Source organism: Macrobrachium nipponense, chromosome 19, assembly GCF_015104395.2.
Source record: "Macrobrachium nipponense isolate FS-2020 chromosome 19, ASM1510439v2, whole genome shotgun sequence".
Classification (NCBI taxonomy): Eukaryota; Metazoa; Arthropoda; class Malacostraca; order Decapoda; family Palaemonidae; genus Macrobrachium; species Macrobrachium nipponense.
The window spans coordinates 5,073,735-5,093,629 of NC_061088.1; the positions used below are offsets into that span (position 1 = coordinate 5,073,735).

At 46.3% G+C, this 19,895-nt stretch overlaps 2 protein-coding genes across 2 annotated transcripts in view; one reads left to right on the forward strand and one right to left on the reverse strand.

The window, feature by feature from the left end:
• Positions 1-19,895, forward strand: part of LOC135219143 (uncharacterized) — a 117,264-nt gene that overhangs the window by 10,753 nt on the left and 86,616 nt on the right. The gene's annotated exons all lie outside the window — the stretch shown is intronic.
• The window catches only part of LOC135218874 (HORMA domain-containing protein 1-like), a 38,883-nt gene continuing 32,488 nt past the window's right edge, over positions 13,501-19,895 (reverse strand). Inside the window, exons 9-10 of the mRNA XM_064255325.1 lie at positions 19,353-19,495; positions 13,501-13,620 (exon numbers count right to left, since the gene is read on the reverse strand). Of these exons, the coding sequence (XP_064111395.1) occupies positions 13,501-13,620; positions 19,353-19,495 (263 nt within the window). The remainder of the gene's footprint in view (positions 13,621-19,352; positions 19,496-19,895) is intronic.

The following is a 19,895-nucleotide window of genomic DNA, read 5'->3' on the forward strand; positions in this document are numbered from 1 at the left end:
ATATTTCTTTGACGAGTGGTGAATGGGAACGTGGAAATATGCGTCTTGTAAGTCCAGAGAGACCATCCAATCTCCTGGAGGTAGTGCTGACATCACCGAGGCGGACGTTTCCATTCGGAACTTCTTCTTCTGAACAAAGCGGTTCAGCGCGCTTACGTCCAGTACTGGTCTCCACCCCCCCGAAGCCTTTGGTACTAGGAAAAGGCGATTGTAAAATCCCAGGGAGAGTGGATCCTGTACAAGTTCGATGGCCTCCTTTTCCCACATTTGACCCACCATTTGAAGGAGAGTATTTTTCATTACAGGGTCTCTGTACCTCGCTGACAGTTCCCAAGGAGTAGAGGTTAGGGTTGGGAGGACTGTCTTCGAAGGGGATTATGTATCCTTTCTTTAGAACTGAAACCGACCAAGAGTCGGCTCCTCTCTGTGCCCAGGCCTCCTGCAAAGTTCAGGAGTCTGGCGCCTACTGGTGCTTGGAGGATCATCAAGTCACTTTCCTTTCTTGAAGGGCCTCTCTTATCAGAGCTCTTCTTTCTGGAAGGGGGACGAGCCGTTGCACCTCCACGAAAGGGCTGCTGAGGAGGACGAGAGTCCTTCTTACTCGTTGACACTACAGGGCGACTCTTCTTTGAAGTCTGAACAAGGAGGTCTTGTGTCGCCTTCTCAGTTAGTGAGCGAGATATATCTCTCACCAACTGAGAAGGAAACAAATGGTCCGACAGAGGGCGCGAACAATAACACGGTCCTCTGGCTAGGAGAAACAGCTTTCGACAAAAAGGGATCCATAAACTGATCTCTTTTTCAGCAAACCGGCTCCAAAAAGGGAAGAAACTTCTCCCAAACCGTCCTTGTACCCGCCTTGTCCATGCAAGCCAGGACGCTATGGATTTAATTTCTGGGCTCTTAAAAAACTCTGAGTCCTGAGATTTCTTAGCCAGAACTCCGAGAGACCAATCCAGAAAATTGAACACTTCTAAAATGATGAAAAGTCCTTTAAGAAAGTGGTTCAATTCTGAAATGCTCCACGTAGATCTGGCCGAGACTAAAGAGTGTCGTCTGGAGGCATCAACCAGATTAGAGAAGTCAGCGTCTGCCGATGCAGGAAGAGAAAGACCCATAGTCTCTCCTGTCCCGTACCAAATACTTCTCTTTCCATGGAGTTTGGAAGGAGGCATGCAGAATACTGATTTGCCCAACTCTTTCTTAGCGCCCATCCATGAATCCAAAGATTGGTGGGCCTTATTCATTGAAATCGCTGGTTTCATTTTCAGGAAAGCCGAGGACTTTACAGTAGCCGTACTCGAAAAGAGTGAACGAGGAGAAGGAGGAGCGGCTGGACTAAGAGAGTCTCCAAACTCTTGCAGTAATAAGGAGGCTAATGTCTTATAATTCGAGAGTCCCTCATTTGTAGGGAGCTCGTCTTCAGACAACTCATCCAAAACCCGATCAGAAGAAGGAGAAAGTTCCCGTTTGGAGGAAGAGTCTTTCCAAGACCTCCTACGATCCGAAGGAGAGGTGCTTCTGTCTGGGGAAGAGTCCTCAATTCCGGATAAGAGTCTATTCGGATCTTGCCTTATGGAAGAATTCCGACTCCTGCCTCCTGGCTCCTGACTCCTGACTCTTGGCTCCTGGCTCCTCGCTCCTGCCTGGGTGACTCCTCACTCCTGGCTCTTGGCTCCTGCCTCCTGCCTCCTGGTGACTCCTCACTCCTGGCTCTTGGTTCCTGCCTCCTGGGAGACTCTTCACTCCTGGCTGGCGCCAGATGCCTGATCGGCTCTTCGCACCTAGTAGGAGTCTTGCGCTTGGTTGACTCCTTACGTTTGGTTGACTCCTCGCTCTTGCTAGGAGCCTCACTCCTGCTAGGAGCCTCGTTCCTGGCGGCAGGTACCTCCACACGTCTGGAAGACCTCTTGATGGGAAGGGAAGTGTCTTTCCTTCGAGGAGGCTCCTTTGAAAGCACTCCTATCAACGACGATATCTGTTCTTGTATAGAAACTAGAAATCTTTTAGTAGCCTCCTCTTTATCCTCTTCGGGAGGAGGAGAAGGAGGAGGGGAGAAGTCCATGGCCTCCACCTCCTGACTCCTTCCAACTACGGGTGACAATAGGGCTCTTTTTGCCCTCTTAACATCCGAAGGAGACTCCTCAGGGAAGCGTTCCGGGCTCGATTCAAGCGTCGGCGCCTTCCAACTCCTCTTCAGTAGTCGCGAGCGATCAGAATCCCTCCAATCGCGTCTAGGAGACGAAGACCCCGACGATGAGAAACACTCACGCAGGACACTTTTGCAATAGCGATCCCTGGCAGTCTGGGTGTCACAGAGCCTGCCGAAGGGACACCTGATCGGTGGGGATTCCTCCACAACCTCCTTACGGTTTTTGACATTCCTTCTCCTCTGGGCATGTGAGCTTGGAAGAGGTCTAGACCTGGGAGCGTTGTGGAGCCGACCAGATGCCCCCTCCACCACACTGGGGACACTCACATCACTGTCCACTGTAATATCACTAGCCTTACCTTGCAGAGCAGCCATTTTGTTTTCCATGATCTTGAAGGCTGCTTTTAGATCCGCAAGTTCTTTTGCCGAATCTACAGGATCTGCAATAGGTGAAGAGGCTGAAAAGGAAGGAGAAGTAGCAATTCTTACAAGTGGGGAAGATCCCAAACTAGGAACTAGTTCATTCGATCTAGAACTACTCAAACTTCTAGAAGAAGCTTTCCTCACTCTCTCTCTTTCTAACTTCTTCAAATAAGTAGTTAGATTCTTCCACTCTCTCTCACTCAAATTCTCACATTCCTTGCAAGTATTAGTGAAAGAACATTCATACTCCCTGCAACCCTTACATACGGTGTGAGAGTCTACCGAAGCTTCTGGCAACCTCACCTTACAGCCTACATTCACACAACATCTCACAACCATTCCAGCGTCAGATATTTTAAGAAAAATCCAAAGCAAGTCCACAAAAACAGTCCACAAAAGCGTATGCCAATCCAACAATCCAGATACGTCACCAAAAGTCGGTCAAGAAGATCAATTGCCAGTGAAAAAAGAAAATCCAGTCAAGAGGAACCAACAACAATGTTGATGGTCCGGGCGACAGAAGAAATCTGATTAGAAAACGGGAATGACGGAGTCTATAGCTAAGTATATATCTGGCAGGGAAGTTGAATGTATAAAACCATAAGTTCTCCAACAGGAGCTGCTGCAGAGACACCCCTGGAGTTTGCCTAGCTAGCTCCGGGTTAACCTGTTAGGGCAGCATAGGGTCCTCCAATGGCACGTAGAATGTCCCCTGTCGCAGTAGAGGCGGGGAAAGTAGCTTGGAAGACCTGCCAGACCGTAGCGAACCCCTCCTGTCCAGAAACGAGAGAGTCCACCTGGCCCAGCATGGAGTCAGCCAGAGCCGATCACGACAGACCCACCATTGCCTTGGGTTCCTTCTTAGGACCCCAGAATGACTTGAGCCTGGAGGTAGGCTCAGAAGGTGGGAGCGGCGATCCTTCCCCGAGGTCGTTGTGCTGACGAATCAGCGCAATAACCTCTGCAAACAACCTCTGGATCTCAGGAGTGACTGCGTCCTGTGGAGTAGGACCGTTAAGTTCCTCCAACAAAAGCACCTCCCGAGACCCTCCTCCTTCAGAAGGAGGAACCGCAACAGACCCCTCCCAGTCTCCTCCGACCACTTGCGCATACGATCTGGTCACTCCGGATCGCCTCGCTCTTCCCGGTGTAGCCCGAGGAAGTTGAAGGGATCGGAGAGGAAGAGCTGACGCTCCCCCTTCACCCACCGGCAGAACCGCTGTGCTTAGGGGCTGCAGGCAATCGCGATCGAGCTGCAGGCCTGGTCACGCTGCTCTCTGGGGGAGAGTGACTGGACAGAGAACAGCGGCTCCGGTCCCGAGCATCAGAGGAGCTGCTGCTGGTCCCCCTACCCGCCTGGTCCTGGTGGGAGCGGCGGTCAGGGTGGGAGCGTAGAGTCCCCTGTCGTGGGAGCCGGGGCCTGTCCCTTCACGCGAGTTTCGACCGCCGGTTCCGGCGACCAAGGGGACCTCTTCCTTGCCTCAGCCCACAGCCGGTCTGGGACCGTAGCGTCAACCCTGGGTACTCGCGTATCGCTACAAGAGCGATCGCTGGTCTGGCGGGAGTCACCTAAGCGACTCACACCAGTCTTCCGCTCCGCGCCTCGGTCCTGGCGCCGAGCAAACTCAGAAGCCTGGACTTTGGCTGCACGGTCAACCGCGGGAGACCGCACACACGTTACCTCTCGCGAACAAGAGGCCAAGCCGGAACCTGATTTAGCGGCAGAGCCCCTAGCACCAGGTGAGGAGGTACCGGTGTTAAACGGTACCCCTCTGGTCCCCGTCTTCTTCTTCCTTGTGGAAGGAGAGACGGGCCCCGCTCCTGAAAGAGCGGGAGGACCAGCAGAAGACGCCCCCATCCCACCGGAGTGAGACGGGGCCCTTAGAAGTTCCCGAAGGTGACTTCTTAGGGGGGGAGGGGGCAGCCTTCTTCTTCCTCGGCCGTGAAGCCTTGGAAGTCGAAGGGGAAGAGGAAGCAGCAGACGACGACGACACCTTCTCCCTCTTCCTCTTCTTCTTCGTCAGCTTCCTCAGAACAGTCGTCAGGTCCTCCATCCAGGACAGAGCCAGGGCAATTGCCGAAGCAACACGGCCCGGCTGCATCTGTCCTGAAGGACCTGCGACTGGAGCAGCAACACCACGGCAGGAATGTCAGCAGGGGCTGGTCCAGGTACGGCAGGCACGGCAAGAACGGAAGGAACAGCAGGAGGCGGGACAGCGGCCAGCGACAACCTCGGTACTGGTGGCAGGTCCAGGGGCGAGCTCTCGGGGCACCGGAAGTTGGGGGCCGAGGCGAGAGCGGCGAACCCGGGCGGCGGTGTTAAGACCCTCCTCGGAATGCCAGGAAGCGGCCCCTGAACCGCAGCTGAAGTTCATACCATTGTTATATGCTGCGTATAAACAAGGTGAGGAGGGGCGGCATACCCTGGGGTCGACATGGTGGTGGTGGTGATGGTTACCAGACCATGGGTAACCGGAGCAGAGCCACTCGCCATGTGATGTAACAACCCCCGAATACTCGGTGTCCCCTGGAGACCCAGCGAGCACCACACCTGGCCGAGGTCGTCACCCGAGGCAGGCGCACCTGAGGAGGCAAAGGTCAGGTTAGTAGGAGGGGTCCCCCCTTGCCGGGGGGGGGGGGGGGGGGGTGGGGGGGGGGGGGGGACAAGTCCCACCTCAAGCGAATGGAAGACCCCGATTACAACTGAATGATGGGGTATCTCGGCCCCTCCTCTATGCTCGACGGATCGGGCAAAGAGAAGCGAGAAACCCCCCCAAAGGGGAAGGAGCCATACGTGGGAGTTGTGATGGAGGAAGGAAAGAAGACGATGTGTCCTTGACCAGGGGAGTAGCTGGAGAACTTTCCGATGACTCCCTGGCAGGCTTACGTTGCTTCCTCCTCCCCTCATATCGCGCCCACTGCTCCTACGACCACAAAATACAAAAATCACAGGGCTCGATGCAAGAGCATTCGTGCCCCCAACACCGAGCACACAATTCATGAGGGTCAACCTCCATAAAGGAGCGGAAGGCCCCACACTTACGGCCCTCCACACCAGGGCAGAGTCTGCGGCTGATGGGGGGGGCGTGGGGAACTCTCCAGCTCACGATCCATAATAAAAATGACAATTTGTCCAAAATTGCATTTTTCCTAACTATACAAACCTGAGGTCCTTTTACAATAGGAAGGTACTAGCGGCAGCTGGATAGGTCGTAAGCTTTCGAACAAGGGGTTCGGTAGTTAACTGCTTGTCCGACAGGCGCGCGCGCGCGACTGGGAGGTAAACAAATCACTTTTGCTTTTGGCCCAAGCAAAAACTGCAGAGTGAGGGGTGGCATAAGGTGGGACTATGTGTAAAAGGACCTCAGGTTTGTATAGTTAGGAAAAATGCAATTTTGGACAAATTGTCATTTGTTCCGACACGGCATACAAACCTTCGGTCCTTTTACAATAGGAAGACTCACTTCTTGGTGGGAGGAATCGGAGTCTTTTGTGAACAGACTGGTGTTCGCCCAACCTTGGAATGCCTCCCTGGTCGTAAGAGCGAGGGAGGGATCCAAGCCTCTGTCCGATTGATCGGGGTGTGCACCGCAGGATCAATGGTCAGACCTCTGGACCAAGTACTAAGAGAGAGGCAAGCGTATCTCTTCGTACCAGCAAACAAGAACAAGTTCCTATTTGCAAGAGGCAACATAAAGTTATGGTTTGTCTCTTGTTGGCATCCACTTCCCCCCCCCTGTAGGAGGAAGGGAAGTGGCTGGATATTCGCTCCCATCCCTAGTGAAAGGGATAGATGGGGCTCTGTCGAGTAGCTCACCTGCATCTCGTCCTTATCCAGCAAGGTGATGACCGTATCCCTCTACCCACAGGTAGAGGGGGAGAAAAAGATAGGAAGAGAAGCCAGTCACTCTCTCATTCACTTATCTATTCTTACAGTCACACCAGGACTCGATGCTGTTCAGCCTGCTAGGGTCTGGGTTAGCTACACAACGTGTTGAGCAGCCACCACGGGTCCCAAGGAAAACGATCCAAGGACCTGTGGGCAATATCCAAAAGGCAGAAGGAGGTGCCAGTGGTCTGGTTGTACCAGACCCCTGCCTTCAGTACCTGCGCCACGGAGAAGTTCTTGTGTAACTCGAGGGAGTGTACTTCTAGGTCATCTTGGTGCTAACGAAGAGTCTTCAACACTCAGCCTGGGATGTCGAGTTTCTTCAGAAAGCGCAGTCGCGCTTTCACAGGACAAAGCAGCATCTCCTTCGCGTCGAAGGCGGTGAAGTCCATTAGGGAGGGGATTGTGAAGGACTCTAACCGATCGTCAGGAACCGAAGGGTTCTGAGTCTTCGCTACGAAGTCGGTACGAAATCGAGCGTCACGAATCCCCATCCCCTGGATGCTTGACTTCACAGGAAAAGTCATGCAATTACCTCAGAGGATAAGAAGGGAATTGGTCGTATGACCTGTCCCTCTTCTCGACTTCGGTGATGTCCTGTACCCATACTGTCTATCCGTCTGCAGCGAAGTGTCTCACATTCTCCTATCCCCATGCAGTGAAGTTCTTCTTCTCGGTAGTGGATAGGACACCGACACTCAATGGTGGGTGTCGATGGTATGGGTACTGTAACAAGCCGTTAGGACGAAGAAAAGACTGTTATGGAACAACCGAACTAAGTCCACAGCGAAGTTCGTAACTGACTTGGGCGCTCTGACAGCTGCCGACTGACTACGTTCGGTAGGAGGCAAGTTGTCCAAGCACCCGAGCAAGTCACGTGACCTTCGCCTTAAAAGGGTTATGCCAAGAGACTAAACAAATAATTTGTTCGTCACCGATGCCAGAAGGCGAGGTGATGATTCTCTTAAGGCATGTGCCCAACAGGCGAAAGTCAATTGCCTTCTAGAGACCGAGGTCCCTGATGGCAAGATATCTCATAGTATAGTTGATTCTCAGCTAAGGAGAAACAACACTATGTCGTTGAAGACGAAGGTGTACAGAAAATGCAACCTACGTCTTCACAGCTGAACCGAGAGAAGGATTCTCAATTTCTGAACCTGTGCTACAAAGACTGAGAACGCTAACCCGCTATTCCATTGCTGTCCGGTGAGGATCGTTAGTTGCAATAAAAGCGGAGCGCTTTTCAGTAATGAAGACACAGGGAAATACTGGCCTGATAGAACTGCTTCTCATGGGCTGAACATTTGAAGTAAGAGCTGTCAGGTCGGAGAGTAGGCGATGTCTTCTGACACATCTGTTAATTCGGGGCGAACAATTAATAATTGCACACCTACGAATACGAGATATTTTGAAGACAAACTCAGATGTCTGCAAAAATCATTCGCATTATCGCGGTGCGATGCAACGGGAGACTAGTACAGACTTCTGTTACCGTGCGGTAAACAGAAAGATGAAAGAGTCCAAGAGATATCTCTGTTGAAAATTCTCGCAATGTCGAAGGCGATGAAATCAAGCGTCACAGCAGTAGATGGTCCTTCATTATTGCGAGAATCCCCGTTAATCAGAGAACTAAGTCCATGATTGTTGGGTAGAGATACGGTTCGGTAGTCAATCGAACCAGGGGAGAGAGAGACGTAACCGACCGTGCATCTCGGAGACCTAGCTGATACTGAGCTGCTATCAGGCAGTTCAATACGCAGAAGCTCTCGGTGACTCGTCATCCTGAGTTGCCAGTTAATCCCTTCCACGAAGGAATGCGTTCGGCTAGAACCATCGAGCATAAAGAATACGCTCGAGCAATTATATTTAAACGAAACGGATTTCGGTAAATACAAAAGCTGATTTGGTGTAGTCGTGACAATACCAAGTTATCTAAAATCGAAACTGATAAACTGCTGGGAGGTTGCAGGCAACCCGAGTTGCAGTTTCAATTAAGATACAATTCGTCTCGGTCACAAAACCGTAGAGTTAACTACGGTATGCCCCTACCCCCCGGACAATTCAACTGTTCAAAGAATCATGTTGCGAGGGTAATATACGTAGTATATTTGTAGGTTCTGTACCACGACCTCCATCCTAAATTCTTTTCCCCTCGAGGAATGAGAATAAGGATTGGAGATCGACCACCTTCGTTCTCTAGTCAAAAGAGTGAAGGAGAAGTCTTTCCCAAAGGAAAGCTTCAATGGTGAACAGAATACCGAAGACGATAGTTCAAGCCAAACTGGAAGTTCCCGTCCGTTCTTCTCTATTCCAGGTTAATCGCCTACTGTGAGATACTCTTCTTTCAGCAGCAGTCTTCTTCCAAATGCTAGAAATTACAGGAATTCGAGCATAAGCGAGGTTCCCGATTATCGTGTAACAATTATCGGGGATTCTCGCTCACTTTGGACCATGGTCTCGCCTAAGTGTTTGGAGATCGTAAAAAACTCGAACACTCTGAGTGCGCTAGAAATTCCGTAGAATTCTAAGCACTGCGAAACCCCCACCGAATTCGTCAAACGATATCGGCTGGTGGTCCTCTCGATTCCCGTAGAAATCGAGAAAGGGGCAGGATCCCTCCTCAACGACCGGGGCTTACGTCAGGTAGGACCCGAAGGTCCCCCCGGTAGCGCAGTCCCTAACGTGGGATCTTACAGAGGAATCTCTGTAGGATCCCTCCCTTTTCCCTCGTAGCCGTAAGGAGAGAGGGAATGGGGGAGGAATTGGATACTGGCTCGCCTTCCCAGCGGAACTAGCAGTTGGAGAAGAAAAGGAGCAGCCATCGCCTTACGGCGACTCTCAGAGCCTGGGAAAACGTATCGTCAGGAGAAAACGTTTTCCCGAGGAGGGTTACGAACTCATACTGTAGGTAAGGGTCTGCCGCCACTGTGAACGTCGTCTGGGTGGGGCTGATCGACACCTGACAGGAGAGAGCCGATACCGTCCTCCGACTCATTCCAGTCCTCGTCGAGGTCGAAACCTCTCAGGAGGACCCGAAGGGGTATTCCAAATACGGTTGTCCGAAGACACGTAGAAACGCCTCTGTCGCAGTAGAGGTGGTGAAGTAGCTTGTTCGACCGGCCAGAACTGAGAGAGCCTTCTTGTCCGGAGACGAGAGACTACCTGGTTCAACACAGTTGGCAAGCTCCGATCGCGGCAGACCCACCGTCGATTTGGGTTCCCTCTCGGACCCTAAAACGACTCGAGCCGAGACGTGGCTCTGCTGGTGGGAGCGGATCCTTCCCCGAGGTCGTTGTGCTGACGAATCAGCGCCATAACCTCGGCAAAGTTCCTCTGGATCTCGGAAGTCACAGCATCTTGCAGAGTAGGACCGTTAAGCCCTTCGAACAAGAGCATATTCCGAGAACCTTCCTCCTAAGAAGGGGGAACAGCGACAGCCCTCTCGGTTCTTCTTCTCCATCCACTTGCCGCATAACGTCCTGGCCGGTCCAAGAACCGTGACTGGCACGTAGGGCGTCGTGGTGGGATCATGAGGGGTGCACCCCTCACGATCACTCCTCAATACCTCGCTCCTCCCGGTGTAACCCGAGGAGGTTGAAGGTTACGGGAGAGGCAGACCTGATGTCTCCTCCCGCTCGCTGGCAGAACCAGCAGGCTTGGAGGGCTGCAGGCGATTGTCAACATGCGGTGGCGATCGAGCTGCAGGCCTGGTCGAACCGTCTCGCTGTGGAGAACGGCTGGACTGAGCACAGCGGCCCCGATCTCGAGTGTCAGAAGAGCTGGTGCTGGTTGCCGTACCGGATCGCTCTCTGTGAGAGCGACGGTCAGGCGACCTGCAGGCTCCACTGTCACAGTGAGACCGGTGCTTGTCCTCACGGCACGTCACGTCGCTGGTTCCAGCCGTGACTGGCACCGGCGAACGGGGGGACCTCTTCCCAGCCTCAGCCCGTGGCCGGTCGTGGACCGTCACGTCATCCCGGGTAGCCAGCTGGTCGCCGCGAGAGCGAGAGCTGGTCTGGTGAGAGTCGCGTGAGCGGCTGTCACCAGTCTTCCGCTCCGTGCCGTGAACCTGACGCTGAGCGGGCTCAGAGGTCTGGTTCCTGGCTGCACCGTACACTCAGTACCTCCCGCGAACGAGAGGCCGAGACAGACCCTGATGCAGTGGCAGAACCACTGACACCAGGCGAGGAAGTACCGGTGTTAGCCGGTACCCCTCTGGTCCCCGTAGTCTTCTTCCTTGCGGAAGAAGAGACGGGCCCCGCTCCCGAAGGAGCAGGAGGACCAGCGGAAGGAACCCTCCCGTCCCACCGAGGTGAGACGGGTCCCGAGAAGCTCCCGAGGGAGACTTCTTAGGAGGGAGGAGGCAACCTTCTTCTTCCTCGGCTGTGAAGCCTTAGAAGTCGAAGGGGAAGAGGCGGCAGCCGACGACGATGAAGAAGATGAAGACGACGACGACGACACCTTCCTCCTCTTCTTCGTCAGCTTCCTCAGGACAGACGTAAGATCTGCCATCCAGGGCGGAGCCGGGGCTGCTGTAGCCAAAGCCACAGGGCCCGGACGCACCTGTACAGACAGACCAAAGTCTGGGGTAGTACCACCACGAACAGGGACGACGTCAGCAGGTATGGGCATCTCAGGAACAGCAAGCACAGCATCGGCAGGGACAGCCAGCGCAGCAACGGCAGGGACAGCCAGCGCAGCAACGGCAGGGACAGCCAGCACAGCAACTGCATGGACAGTCAGCACAGAATCGGCAGGTACGGCAGGCAGCACCGGAAACACAGGAGGTGGAGCAGCAGCACCCGGAAACACAGGAGGTGGACAGCGCCAGCAACATCCTGGTACCGGCGGCAGGTCCAGGGGGCGAGCTCTAGGGCAGCGGAAGTGTGGTCGCGGCAGCGGCACGCCCCCCTCTCGGCACGGCGAACGGCACTTCACAGCGGCTGTAGGCAAGACTGTTACCACGTGAGGCGAGTACACCAGGTGAGGAGGGACGTCGTCACCTGGAGTCGATATCGTTGTCGTGGTCACCGCTCCATGGGTGACCGCAGTAGGCCCAGACATAGAACCGCAGCCCCTGGACACTAGGCACGCCCTGCAAATCGAAGGACGCCCATACCTCACCAAGGTCCACCCTCGTGGCAGTAGCACCTGCGGAAATAACAGTAGTAGTGATTAGTGGGGGAGAAGTCCCCTCGCGCAGGGGGGTGAGCCCCACACCGAACGAGCGGAAGACCCCGAATGCAATTGTACATCGGGCACCGAGCGCCCTCCCCCGCGTGCGACGGATCGGGCGAGGAGAAGAACCCAGATAACCTCCCCCCCGAAGGGGAAGGGCCATCTGTGGGAGCTGAGAGAGAGAGAGAGAGAGAGAGAGAGAGAGAGAGAGAGAGAGAGAGAGAGAGAGAATTCTCGCTCCCCACCCCCGCACAGCACCCATGTACCCAACAATAATAATAAGAGCCCGAGAGCAATCGTGCCCTCGGCACCGAATGCAAGGGCATAAGGATCAATTCCCTGACTGAGCAGAACTTGAACCAAAAAAAAAAAAAAAAAAAAAAAATTGATGCAATCAATAATAAAAGGAATAACATGAAAAAGAATCTTGCATTACAATTCACTTCACAATGAATAAGGGCTCGGAGCGAGCGCATTTGCGCCCTCGGTACCGAGCGCATTTGCGCCCTCGGTACCGAGCGCAAGGGTAAAAGGATCCATTCCCGATTATGAACGGAAACCTTGATCCATAATGAATTGATGCAATCAAAATATATATGAAAAATAAAAAAGAATACTGCGCTTGCGATTTCACTTCATACAAAATAAAAAGGGGAAGGATCAATTCCCAGGAAATAGCAGAAACATTGATCCAAGTAAATAATGCAATCTCAATAAAATATGAAAATGAAAAAAATGAAAAAGAACTCCACTTGCGATTTCACTTCATTCAAATAAAAAGGGGAAAGGATCAATTTCCGCGTAAGAGCGGAAACTGATCCAAAATGAGTATTGCTACAATCAAAATAAATATATGAAAATGAAAAGTAATACTGTACTTGCGATTCCACTTCCATACAGAATAAGTTTTCGTGCCGAGCGCATTCGCTCGGCAACGAGCATACAGGTCAAAAAAATATAAATTAAAAGGGCACTTACTTACGATTTTCATCTACACATTTCCAACCAAAATATAAGCTCGGAGCGAGCGCTCTCCCGCCCTCGGCACCGAGCATACACAATACGAGGATCATTTCTGGGAAAAATGAATTCCCGCACTTACGCCCTTCAGTCCCGGCACTCGGGTAATCGGAGGGCGTGGAGAAACCAAGATCCTTTAATTCACAATTGAATTCAATGGAAATAAATATGAAATGATTGTACTTACAATTCAGTTTCACTAGATAAATAGAAAAAGAAAAACACAACCATGCGAAAGCAACGACGATGAAGCGGGCAGAGAGCGATGATACACGTCTACACGCCAGCAGGCCGAAAGCAAAAGTGATTTGTTTACCTCCCAGTCGTGCACGCGCGCGCCTGTCGGACAAGCAGTTAACTACCGAACCCCTTGTTCGAAAGCTTACGACCTATCCAGCTGCCGCTAGTACCTTCCTATTGTAAAAGGACCGAAGGTTTGTATGCCGTGTCGGAACAAATAATAAAATACAAAGCACAAGTACTTACAGTCTTTTACACAATCACACTAAAAAAGCAAACCAAGATTTGAAGAAACAAATCATACGACGAAAGGAGGGCAGAGAGAAGTGGAAAACACCTCTGTCACCCAGCGCGGCCAAAAGCAAAGTGATTCTTCTCCTCCCAGTCGCGGGGTGCGCTGACTGTCGGACAAGCAGTTAACTACCGTACTCCCTTGTTCGAAGCTACATTTCTATTGTTAAAGGACCGATGGTTTGTATTACGTATCGGAACAAATAACAAAATTACACTAGGCTCAGTCACTGGTTAAAAAGAAGGAGTGATTAAGATATTAATCATTATTTCATACTGAATACAGAAGTTTCCACAGATTAAGTCTCTAACTTACATCTTGTTCTTCAAGAAGTGCTGGATCAGTGCATGGGGCAGAAGGTCTTGAACACAATTCACAAATGTGTTCAAATGGTGCTTCTTCTTCTTCCAGTATATTAAAACAAACCTATGGAAGTTAAAACATCTTTAATAACATTTCTTCAGATACAGTTGAATTTAGACTAAAAACAAAACAAAATTAAACAGAAATTTGTATTTTTCCTAATTTACAAACCTATGCTTTCATAGGTTTGTAAATTATCTCTGACAAACTGTGATCTGTGTCAGGAGCAGTGTCAGGGGTGGTGCCACTACTCCGCTCGGTCCCACTCCTGTCTCCAGAGAGAGAGAGAGAGAGAGAGAGAGAGAGAGAGAGAGAGAGAGAGAGAGAGAGAGAGAGAGAGAGAGAGAGAGAGAGAGAGACTTCCCCCCAAAGTTACTATGGCAATAGCGCGGCCTGGGATGGAATCCCCCTTAAATGAGAAACAACTTTTAATCTATGCACTACTCTCTTCTCTCCGAGAGGAAGATGCATGTGGGTAATATTCTAGTCAGCCACTCTTTGTCCTGCACCCAGGGACAAAAAAACAACGCACAATGCACACAGAAACACCAATCCCATCTACAGATGTGAAGGTGCAAACTAGATGCAGCAAATACACTGGAACAAACTGTCTATTCTATTTCACAAGACCTACTTGAATAACTACCAATAGCCTATATGGGTTAGACAACTTCACATGCACCTTATCCCAGCAGTAAAAGCCAAGGAAAATACCACTCTCCAATAAAATTTGGATAATAATAATGACCCAGTCTGTAAGAAGTTCCAGTATATTAAAATACTCATATCACTACCCACAAGGTAAATGAAAAAAAATGGATAGGTGGTTGCTTAAACTAGAGTGCTTAATAATAATCAACTAGTTCCCATGAAGTGAGGACCTACATATTGCGATTTTCTTTCTATAATAAATGCATACCCAATAATTTACTAATGCTTAAAACATCAGTAAAATAACTGATTTCAATGTGTTCACTTAACCCTCTTACGTCGATTGGACGTATTGGACGTATTAAACGTCGAGTCAAAATGTCTCCCGTATGCCGATTGGACGTATCATACGTCGGCTCAAAAAAGTTTTTTTAAAAATTCGCGGAAAAATACTTATAGGCCTACCAGCCGAAAACTTTTGTATCACGCTCCTTGGGGGATGCTGGGAGTTCACGGATCAAGGCGTTGTTTTGTTTACAATCGCTACGCAGGCGCGCAAGCGCGAATTTCTTTCTTATCACACTAAAAAGTATCAGTGACACATCTCGGAAATTATTTTGTCACTTTGACATAATTTTTGCACCATTTTAAATTATCCTTTACATGAATTATTATATATGAAAATGTGCGCAATTTCAAGTAAAATACAACTAAAAAATACTCATGACTGTAGCTTTTATCAGTTTTGAGATATTTTCATATAAATAACGATAAGTGCAAAAATTTCAACCTTCAGTCAACTTTGACTCTACAGAAATGGTCGAGAAACGCAATTGTAAAGTAAAATTCTTATATTATAGAAATATTCAATCATTTGCCTTCATTTTGCAACAAATTTGACGTCTCTAGCACAATATTTCGATTTATGGTGAATTTATGAAAAAACTTTTTCCTTACGTTCGTGCGATAACTCTTCCGATAAATTTTTTCGTGCGATTGTCCTAATGTTTGCACCCTTTTAAATTTGCCGTTACATAAAGTTTTATATATGGAAATGTGCGCAATTTCATGCACAATACAACAAAAACAACCCATGGTTGTAGCTTTTATCAGTTTCGAAATATTTTCATATAAATAACGTTAAGTGCAAAAATTTCAACCTTCGGTCAACTTGACTCTACCGAAATGGTTCGAAAAAAACGCCAATGTAAGCTATCCAAAACTCTTATATTCTAGTAGTATTCAATCATTTATCTTCATTTTGCAACCACTTTGAAGACTCTAACACAATATTTAGATTTATGGTGAATTTATGAAAAAAAAAAAAAACATTTTCCTTACGTTCGCGCGGTAACTCTTCCGAAAAAATCAGAATTTTTTGTGCGATTGTCGAAATGTTTGCACCATTTAAAATTAGCTGTTACATAAAGTTTTATATATGAAAATGTGCGCAATTTCATGTAGAATACAACTAAAAATGATTGAAGGTTGTAGCTTTTCTCTTTTTTCGAAATATTTGCATATAAATCACGATAAATAGAAAAAAAAAACCACGTTCGGTCAAATTTGACTCTACCGAAATAGTTGAAAAACGCAATTGTAAGCTAAAACTCTTACGGCCTAGTAATATTCCGTCATTATTCTTCATTTTGAAACAAATTTGAAGTCTCTAAAACAATATTGTGATTTATGGTGAATTTTGAAAAATATATTTACCTTCATACGCGCGCCGATTCGCGGCCGCAAGTCTCCGAAATACGTACATCGCATTATCCTAATATTTGCTCCTTTTCATATTAGCCTTTTTATAGAGTTTCATATATCAAAGTGTGCGCAAATTCATGAAAAATACAATTAAAAATAATTGAAGGTTGTAGCTTTTTCCATCTCCGAAATATGTGCATATAAAAAAAAATATATATAAAAATTTCGACATTCGGTCAAATTTAACTCGTCCGAAATGGTTGAAATCTGCAATTCTAATCTAAAACTCTTACAGTATCGTAATATTCAATCATTTGTCTTAATTTTGAAACAAATTGGAAGTCTCAAGAACAATATTTAGAATTACGGTGATTTTTGAAAATAACATTTTTTACGTCCGCGCGTTACGAATTCGTACATCATTTTGTGATAATATTTTTCCGGTGTTGATTTTATTGTTTTACTATGTATTATATATCAAAAGGATTGCAATTTAGTGTACAATACAACAAAAAAAAAGTAACTCGTTAGCTTTGACCGTTTTTTGCACAGCGTGATTTGAATACAATTATCTATGAATTTTTTTTTTTCGCTACCATATATCGCATTATTTACATATGATAATGATATTATTTTTCATTTCTGATGATTGCATACTAAACTTCAGGCAATGGAAAAAAATGAGCCAAAAATGAACTCTTAATCTTCAAAACTAAGCACGCTGTGATTTTTTGAAAAAATTATTTTTTCCGCTTCCACGCTCACTCCAAACCGGCGCCGGCATACAGGAGAGATTTTTATTTTTAGGGCTTCGGCGTAAGAGGGTTAATATATTAAAGCACCTACAATTCTGAAATGTCACTTGGCCGTGGGACTATGTAGCCTTTTAATCAACTGAAGATTGGTAAATATTTTAGTAACCTAAACCTTGTTTATTCAGGCCATACATATTTAAAATTATGGAGGATCCTGGGCAAGATTGGATTTAGAGATCATTAATCAAGGAACTAGCTACGAGTACAGAATTGGCATTTTGAAAAATCAGAAAGTTCTATATTCAATAATAGCCTATTTACAGTGGGGCCTCGCTTAGTCACGGATCAGCAATCACGGAGTCAGTTAATCATGGGTTTTTCCTTGGACCACTTTTCAGTCTATATATCCTGGTATGAATCACAGCATCGCGGGCTTGTCAGTGGTAGGCTAAGCCTCGTCCGGTTCTGATAACCAACAAATGCATGAACAGATGCACATTATGATATTAACTGACAATAAAGGTAATAAAACCATTCTCACCTTATATATTATTGGCATATCTTCATAATATATAGCCTATTCATGGAATAATTCCACTCATTGACATCAACTTGTAGTTGAGCGGCCAGCAGAAATGTAAACATTGAGTTACACTTCACAGCACCTTTGTCATTCTTAACCTTTTAGAAATGTTAATAGTAGTAGTTTAATTACAGTAGTAATAACATTTAGGAAAACATAAATTTTCAATTCGAACTTCATTATTGTTTTGGTATAACTTAATCAACTTCTCTGAATACTGCAGTCATACAAACGAATAGATTATCGTATGTTGTTTGCAATCGGCGACGAAGCGTAAACGTAATAAAACCATTTTTACCTCATATATTAATGTCATATATTCATAATAAAATGCAAATCTTATATATTATTGGCATATCTTCATAATAAAAAGCCTCTTCAAGGAATAATTCCTTGGGGAATCCATTTTTCAAAAGACAAAAATACACTTTACATGTTTACAGTATACAATGAACAATGATTACTTCATTTTGATGTGATTACATTAATATTACAATATGGTTCGCTAAGCAGTACAGTAACTATTTTTTTTCATAAATGTATATTCATTCACGAAAAAAATACATATGACCACCGTGACGTCACCGTTCTATAAAGTACCGATGTATTTTTACGTAAGTATACTCTAAACTCTGTCATAAATCACTTTACTTACTTTTTTGTGAAGCCCAAATGCTACGTATATTCCGGAAAATTAACGAAATCACAAATTTTATCATAGAGAAAGATTCGCTGATTACTGTTTTCTTCTTCTTTTCATGACTAAATGCATTTTTAGAATAAAAATCATTCACAAATTTTCAAATACTATGAATGTAAATAGCAAAATCTCTCTCTCTCTCTCTCTCTCTCTGTCATCACTTACAGAAAAAAACTATAATACTGATCTATTATTATCGTAATAAAAGAACAAGATGGTCCCCGAAAGAATAAAAATATGTGTTGCCATATTTTTATTCTTTCTGTGATTTACGAAACTGTGCTTCAATACAAATTTTATAGTTGACTGAATGATTATCACATAACAGTATACAAGAGAATATCTTATCACTATCCATGTTTCATTTCTTATCATCATAAAATATTTAAAATACAAATTTCATTGTTATTCTCGAGCTAAGATAGTCAACAATACTCTAGTCCCAAGCTGCTCTCTCAAGCTATTCTCGTCCTAAGCTGCTATCTCAAGCTATTCAAGTTACTCTCGTCACAAGCTGCTCTCTCTCTCTCTCTCTCTCTCTCTCTCTCTCTCTCTCTCTCTCTCTCTCTCTCTCTCTCTCTCTCTCTCAATGAAATATGAATTACTGTATCATAATATCATTCACTATCCATGTTTCATTTCTTATCATCATAAAATATTTAAAATACAAATTTCATTGTTATTCTCAAGCTAAGATAGTCAACAATACTCTAGTCCCAAGCTGCTCTCTCAAGCTATTCTCGTCCTAAGCTGCTATCTCAAGCTATTCAAGTTACTCTCGTCACAAGCTGCTGGATTCAGGCCAAAAAAACTGAGACAAGTAGCTCAATAAAAATCTGCTACATATGCAAGGTTACTGAAAAAAAAATATTGGCAATTTTGGAAGGTGCAATTGCAGAATACTAGATTCTTGGCCAGAGTTCAATTGGAAAATCATATTACAAATTAGCATATTCTAGAATAATAATATATTTGAGGGAAATAAGATCAATAACTACCTCCTTCATACAACAACCTCAGTTACTTTAAAACACATATTGCATTATTTAGTACTCTCTGTCACTCTTTAAACTAAATAGTACCCTGTACTACAACTTTCTGTACGTTATGAAAGCTGTGAAGAGTTCACACTGGTAATTTGGGGTCCTTTTATTTAGGCAGGGTCAGCATTCATAAACAAAATATTCTAAGTAAAACTTCACCTTCAGCAGAGACATGGGTTTATTTTTACAAAAAGTGAAAAATTTGGGGTATTTTGTCTTGACAAAGAATTTTTTACCAGACAGTACAAAGGTTGCATTTTCATGAATCTAACTTTACCACAAACCCAATCAAAATCAGCTGAAAACCTTCTATAAATTGACAAAGAAAACAAAAAGTGACAGTTCAGGGACATACGCACCGCATGTTGCCAGTTTCCACAGAAATGACAGAGGATCATTAACCCATCATCCAAATTAACTCCACAGGGACAACGCACAGGGAAGTCCGGATCAGGTATGCATGGTGAAGGCACCATAACACTTCGAATACTAGAAGAAGATGCTGTAACCAATGTTAAATTATTAGTAAACACAAAATCTCATATATGATATTTCAAATCAAAGTCCTGCATTAGTGTACCAATTTGCATTAACCTTTCTTTTACTGATAATTATTATGGCTGTTGCAGTACTGAATATCATTTCAGTGAAGCAGTTTCCCACAAGAAATATCACTAAACAGTCAAACACCTCCACAGGAAACTTTTTTTTTAAGTTCTTGAACATCTCACTACCTGACAGGTAGGTCTTTGATGCAATCTCCCTTGAATGGCAAAATGTAAATTCAGAAGATAAAAAAAAATATAATGAATGTCCTTTTCAGAATCCTTCCTACCAAATTGTACATGTTTTTATCTTGGTCTTCCTCCAAATTTTTACTTTTCAATTATGCATAAATGTCT